The 6,798-nt window shown below is 43.1% G+C and overlaps 1 protein-coding gene across 6 annotated transcripts in view; it reads left to right on the top strand.

Annotated features, from left to right (window-relative positions):
* Prorp (protein only RNase P catalytic subunit) overlaps window positions 1-5,599 on the top strand; it is a 134,263-nt gene extending 128,664 nt beyond the window's left edge. For 4 of the 6 annotated variants that reach the window (XM_008832914.3, XM_008832916.3, XM_029563454.1 and 1 more), the window contains 3 exons: window positions 897-1,045; window positions 4,175-4,370; window positions 5,285-5,599. In XM_008832914.3, the coding sequence (XP_008831136.1) occupies window positions 897-1,045; window positions 4,175-4,370; window positions 5,285-5,434 (495 nt within the window). In that variant the 3' untranslated portion in view covers window positions 5,435-5,599. The remainder of the gene's footprint in view (window positions 1-896; window positions 1,046-4,174; window positions 4,371-5,284) is intronic. The other 2 variants (XM_017798105.2, XM_029563453.1) reach the window with 1 other exon arrangement.
* The last annotated feature ends 1,199 nt before the right edge of the window (window positions 5,600-6,798 follow it).

Genomic DNA, 6,798 nt, shown 5'->3' with positions numbered 1-6,798 from the left:
TGCTATATAGGAGCCAGACCCCATCCATCCTATTTTGTTTTGTTTTGTTTTGTTTTAGATTTTGTTGTTGTTCTGTCTTGTTTTAGGCAAGGTCTTGCTCTGTAGGTCAGACTGTTCTTGAACTAGTAATCCTGTTGCCTCAGCCTCCAGAGTGTTGGGATTATAGACAAGCATTATCACACTCTGTTAACCCCGTCCACCTTGAGCCCTCTATCTTTATCCCATGGAGCTCTAGGGGATTCAGTTTAAAAACCACTGAACTAGTCTATCTTGGATCCAGTGTAGCCTGGCCAGTGGGCAGGTGTTAGGCATTAATTTATAAGCTGGGCATGGTTGGCATGCCTGTAACCCAGCACTGAGGAAATGGAGGCAGGAGAGCCAGGAGTTCAAGGTCATCCTTTGTTTCATATCTGGAAGCCAGCCTGAGCTAACAATAAAATAAAAACCAGCAACAAAAAAAGGCATTAATTTATAATAAAGAAGTCTTTTCCCCAAGCTTTCAAAGGTGGAAAATTAAGAACTATTTTCTTACCTCTTACTACAGAAGAGAGCCTCTCCTGTGAGGTAATTAGCCAGAAGAATCTGTCCACTTATTAGAGTTGTGTGTGTGTGTGTGTGTATGTGTGATGTGTATCAGTGTTTTGCCTACATGTATGTAAGTGTACCATGTGTATGCAGTGTCCATGAAGGCCAGAAGAGGGTGTCACATCCCCTTTGTACTGGAGTCACCAATGGTCGTTATTGCCATGTGGGTGCTGGGAACCAAACCTGGGCCCTCTGCAAGAACAGCCAGTGCTCTTAATTGCTGAGCCATCTTTCTGCCTCCCCCAACATCCCCCCTCACACACACACACATTTTTTTTCTTTACTCTTTGGAAACATCTTGTGTTTTTTAGCTCCTGGATGTCGTTTCTCAACTAGCCAAGCAGAATCTGCAATTGCTGGTCCTGGGCCGGAAGCACATGCTGGGACAGAGTTCTCAGTGGAGGAAGGATGAGATGGAGCAGGTGCAAGAGCAAGCCTACTGTTTTTTTGCTGATAACATGTAAGTATTAGAAGTAACAGATAAACTACACTAGATTCCGGTCATTTGGTTTTTAGTTATCTATTTTTTCATTTAAAATCATGTGTTGGACTGGAGAGATGGCTCAGCAGTTAAAAACGCATACTGCTGTTGCAGAAGACCTGAATTTGATTCCCAACACCCATGTCCGGTGGCTCACAACAGCCTGTAACTCCAGCTCCAGGGGGATTGGTGGGCACCTGCACTGCTGTGCACATACCCACACACAGGCATATACCCATAAACATCAATAAAAATAAAATAAATTTGAAATAAATAAATAAAATGTGAAGGGGTATACACAATCTCATTTAAAGCACCATAAAATTCTAAATTGATCATTTAGCAAATGCTCAACAAATACGAACACATATCTGCTCTTAGTGAAAGAGCAGTGAAGAAGACAAAGGCCCTGTCCTTTGAGATTCACAGACACAAGCAAGTCAGACAGCCTGTTCTAGGCAGGGAACATTGCTATGAAGATAAGAAGGCAGAGTGAAGGCAGAGAGGGTGAGGGTGGGAGTGCATCAAAGGGGAGTGTTTGGGTGGTCAGGAGACACCTTGAGAGCAAAGCCGATGGGAAGGAGTGAGTCATATTAGAAAGGGGGAGGAGTGTGGGAAGTTTTCCTCGCCTCATAGTATACCTCCCTCATAAAGGGAACGGCAAAGGTTCAAAAGGTTCTGGCACCGGAATAAGCTTGATATTTGTAAGGGAAAGTCAGAGGGCCAGTATAGATGGGTTAGGACAACAACTGGGAAGGTAATGTTCAGGGACTGGGGCTGCAGTTCGATTAGTACAGAGCTTGCCTAGCCTGCAGGCAGCTCTGAGTTCCATCCCTAGCACCACATAAAACCAGCCATGGTGATACCCACCTCTAGTCTCAGCACTATGGAGGTAGAAGCAAGAAGATTAGAAGTTCCAGGTCATCCTCAGCTGTATAGAGTTTAAGGCTAGCCTAGAGTACATGAGACCCTGTCTGAGAGAGGTGAGGGGGACGGAGGGAGGGTTTTTTTTTGGAAGGAAGGAAGGAAGGAAGGAAGGAAGGAAGGAAGGAAGGAAGGAAGGAAGGGAAATGTTTTGAAGTCAGAGAGAGGGAAGGAACCATGTTGCAGAAGGCTTCATGAGTCCTAGTAGACAAATAAAGGGCCTAGATTTTATTCTAAATATAAAGAAAAAATTGCTGTTGAGCTGCAGCTTCCAAAAAAGCCAAAGAAATGTGGAAAACATTAGTAACATGTACATGGTGATGCACAGTATTCATAAAGTAAAAAGGAATATTAGAAATCTTAACTGCATGTGTGACCCTTCAGTGTATTCTCAGGTTTTCATACTACTAAGGCTGACTAGAAGCTTATTCCCAACCTTGTATGGCTATAACTTTGCAGTGTGTGTGCCTCAGCTCTAAGACTATGGTTCATTAGTTCACATGCGATAGCTTCAAAGTTCATTAGTATTCCACAAAGCATTTATTTTTAGAAAGATATAATGGCTCTTGATGCATGAAGCAGGAGACCAACTCCTCATTCAGATGTCAGACTATACCCCTTTTTTCTTGAGCTGGGAGGAGGCACTTCCAACTCTTCAAGAGCAGAAAACCTAATCCTCTTGATGCGGTCACTTTATGCACATTAGCAAGCATTAGACATGTAGGCTTGGTTCAGATGGTAGACCCACCACTTTACCTGGAAAGGTGTTTCCTTTCTATGTCTTCCTGTCTTTATATGTAATCTTCATGGGGTTATTGTGAAGGCTAAATAAAACTTAAAACTAATACATAAAACCCAGCACCAAGCACATGAAAAGTTAGTTACTGTCATTGTTATTTTTCTCATATAGAATTGAATAAATAGTGTGTTATAACCAAGAACTTTCTGGCCTCACTGTTTACTTTGTGGCCTCTAAGTGCATCAGCTGAAGTCCTAAGTTCAACTATAAAAATTGAGTCGCTGATCTTCCGTGTCTGTTTTTAATATTAACTTTATTTTGAAAAGGCACCAAAGAAGTCTTTTCAAATATAAAAGCAAAAGAATGGTGTTGTGTATTATCACGATCCTCATATAAATGGCACCCTGCTCCAGCATGCTGCTCATCTTCTGTATGAAACTCCTGTGGGTGGTGGCAGTGGTGGTGGTGGTGGTGGTGGTAGTGGTGTTAGTTTTTGAGATAGGTCTCACTCTGTAACCCAAACTGACCTGGAATTCACGGCAAGCCTCCTGCCTCAGCCCTCCAAGTGCAGGAATTATAGGTGTTCTTGGAGATTTTTAAGGCAGTTTCCAATCATTCTGTCGTTTCACTTGAAAGACTTGCATATAAAGTGAGCTTTAAATAATTCTGTGTGGGGTATTTGAAGCAAGACATAAGGCATCTGTTGATATGAGTTATAGTCCTAAACTACACACATGCACACATAGTGCTAAGGCTGAAGGTCTGTTGTGCCCCTCAGTCATTGGCTCGTCTCAAAGTAGACATGCTTTCAATTGCTGATCTCTCTCTTTTTATCCTTTTCTGTGAGACTGGACATTGTTCATCTCAGGGCCGTGGGCCTACTGCTCTACACGGAGTTGCATCCTCAGCTCACAAGTATTGACCTCGACATGCACTCCAGCTTTGAGGGCAGCCAGTTATTTGATAATTTGCTAGACCAGGCGTCATCATCCTATGTAGTAGTACTTTGGATGTTTCTTGATTTGAGCAGAGAAAGGGGTAAAGTTGATACATTCTTTGGTAGCTGTGGCCAATAAGAAAAAATGCCAGAAAACAAACTTTTTCTTTCTTTTTTGGCATGCTGCATACTGGAGATGGAGCCCAGGGCCTAAGTGTTCTGCCACTGAGCTCTGCCCCTAGCATGAGAACGGACTTGTGAATGTGAAAAGGTTGTTAGAATTCTTTGTTATAGTGGAAGAACTCTGCTAAGCTGTGAAGTTCTAGGCTTTAGCTGTTCTCCCCTCAGCTTCCCATCTGAGTTCTAGATAGCTGTCTGCCAACCAAGGACTTTCAGGTGATTCAGAGGCACCGCCACAAAGTCAAAATATAAGTAAAAAGGTGATGAAAAAACTGTTCTCTCCATCCCAGAGTGTGTGTAAATCTGCTCTTTCTTATGCCTGGTTCAGCTCAGAGGATGATCCATTCCTTCTGTATGCCGCACTACACTCAGGGGATCATTGCAAGTTTATCACAAAAGATCTGATGCGGGACCACAAGGCCTGTCTGCCTGATGCCAGGACCCAGCGCCTGTTCTTTAAGTGGCAGCAGGGACATCAGCTGGCAATTTTGAAAGGATTTCCAAGATCAAAACTGACCTTTCAGGTATGATATCTGTTCTCCAATGTTAACAGAGTCTAGAGAAAGAATGGCATCACTTTCAAAAATGTCATGAGTTGAAATTTCCCTATCTCAAAAAGGCCAAAAAAAGATAGTAGTATTATTGATCTTAAAATTACAAAATAAATGACAGCATTTAGATGTATACATCCGAGTGGGCTGGATCAAGCAGGTGGGCAGGATGTAGATGAAATAAGATTAGACATGAATTAATAATGGCTGGAGATGGGTGATAGATACATGGGAGTTTGATATTATTTTTCTACTTTCAGTATTTAAAATTTTTCCACTTTCACATACAAAACCAGTAAACACAATGAAACAATTCTATAACTTGCAAATATGACATTCCTATAGAGAGCCCTTAACCTTAAAACGAACCCCCCCAACAAAAGAAAAAAATTTTACGTATTTAATTATTATTGTGAGGGCTGGAGAGATGGCTCAGTGGTTAGCAATGCTTTGGTACGCAGCCATGAGGATCTGAGTTCAGATCCCTGCACTCATGTAACAAGCTGGGTGTGGTGTTGCCCAAGCCTGTAACCTCAGCTCTGTGGGGGATGGAGACAGGACGATTGCCAGGGTTTGCTGGTTGCCAGCCTAGCCTAGGTTCAGACCCTGCCTCATAGGAGTAAGGTGGAGAGTGATAGAGGAGGACACTGGACGTCCTCCTGTGGCTTCTGCACCCACACAAACCAGTTGTACATACACCACACACAGACACGGACGGAAGGAAGGAAGGAAGGAAGGAAGGAAGGAAGGAAGGAAGGAAGGAAGGAAATCCGGTGTTAAATAAAACAGAATACGCCTCCTACAAAATTAAAAAGATTGAAAACAGAGTGGAATAGCAGATAACCCTCCGTTGTTCTCAATGTTCGATGCTCTGTTTAATTCAACAGAATATTCTTACCTATGACACAGTGGTGCAGACAACTGGAGACTCGTGGCACATACCTTATGATGAAGACCTGGTGGAAAGATACTCCTATGAAGTGCCAACCAAGTGGCTTTGTCTCCACCAAAAGACACAGATGCCTACCGTCTGCTGAATTGTATTTGGGGGCCCTCCTCCTTGGTATCAGAGCTCTTACATTCATGCTTTATTCCAGGGATTATCTCTGTCCTAAAAACAAAATGGTTTTGGTAACACCGTTTGGTCCAATTGTTTTAGATGTCAATAAAATGATTTTTCCAACTTTGTTTGGTTTCGTTTATGAGACGGGTTCTTGTTCTGTAGCCCCAGCTGGCCTTGATCCTCCTGAATGCTGAGATTCCAGGTATCCACCACCACACCTGATTTATGCCATGTCGGGGATGGACCCACGGCTTCATATATGCAAGGCAAGCACTGTACCATTTCAGCTACGGCCCCAGCCCAACAACTTGATTTTTCAAATTAAATGAGATGTAGTATCTTTTTATATCCAGCTGGATTTTCCCTCTAACATCTGTCTCTAGAGGCTTATCCAGAATCGGGGTATCCAGTTCAGAGTAAAGCTTATGTGTGTCCTGTTGGGCCAGCTTGGGTGATGGGCAGCACTTCTCTCCATTCTGATACTTCTGACTTGACCTTCCAAACTTACCAACTACTTCTGCTTTGTAATGTAAATTATAAATCCTTTCGCAGTGGTTTGAGTGAGAAACGTCCTCAGTAGGCATGTTTGAACTCTTGGTCGCCAATCCATGGTGCTCTTTGAGGCAGTTTAGGAGATGCAGCCTCACTGGAGGAAGTACGTCACTGAAGGCAGACTCTGAGGGCTCATAGCCTGGTTCCACTTCCAGTTTGCTGTCTGTCTTCCTGTGTATTTGGCATTGGAGATTCAAATTCCCAGCTTTGGGCTCCTGCCACCATGCCTGCTGTTTCTGCCGTGCCTCCTTGCCATGATGGACCATAAGCCCAAGTAAATTCATCCCTTTATAACTTGACTTCATCATGGTATTTTATCATAGCAACAAAAAAGTGACCAATACATCTTTCTAAAATGATTTACCATTTTGTGACACTTTTTTTCTTTTCAAGAAATGCGTTCCGCTATGCTTATATTACCACACCTGAGTTTCCTCCCTTTGAGTGGGCATTTAGTCCAATTAGGTAGCTGTTGATTGCCCCCAAGATAAGGGTGCCACTACTGCACCAATGACGTATGCTGTGCTGGCCTTTGATGTGGTTATTTGGTCTTGAAGCAGGTGTTGGATCATCTATTGATGTTTTCCCTTAGAACATTTATAATGCTCTCCAAAGCTATGAGAGCTAGCCTTTAGGGGAAGTGGTTGCAAGTTAGTTGTACCTCTATTGCTCCAAATCCTGTGTCCAAAGTATGCTGTGCTGGATAGCTTTAGTGTCAACTTGACACACCTGGGTTGAGGGAGCCTCAGTTGGGGAATTGCCTCTATTGAAGTGGCCTGTGGCCAT

This window comes from Nannospalax galili, unplaced genomic scaffold (genome assembly GCF_000622305.1).
Source record: "Nannospalax galili isolate Female #2095 unplaced genomic scaffold, S.galili_v1.0 scaffold816, whole genome shotgun sequence".
NCBI lineage: Eukaryota > Metazoa > Chordata > Mammalia > Rodentia > Spalacidae > Nannospalax > Nannospalax galili.
This window is presented reverse-complemented; position numbering and strand designations above follow the sequence as displayed.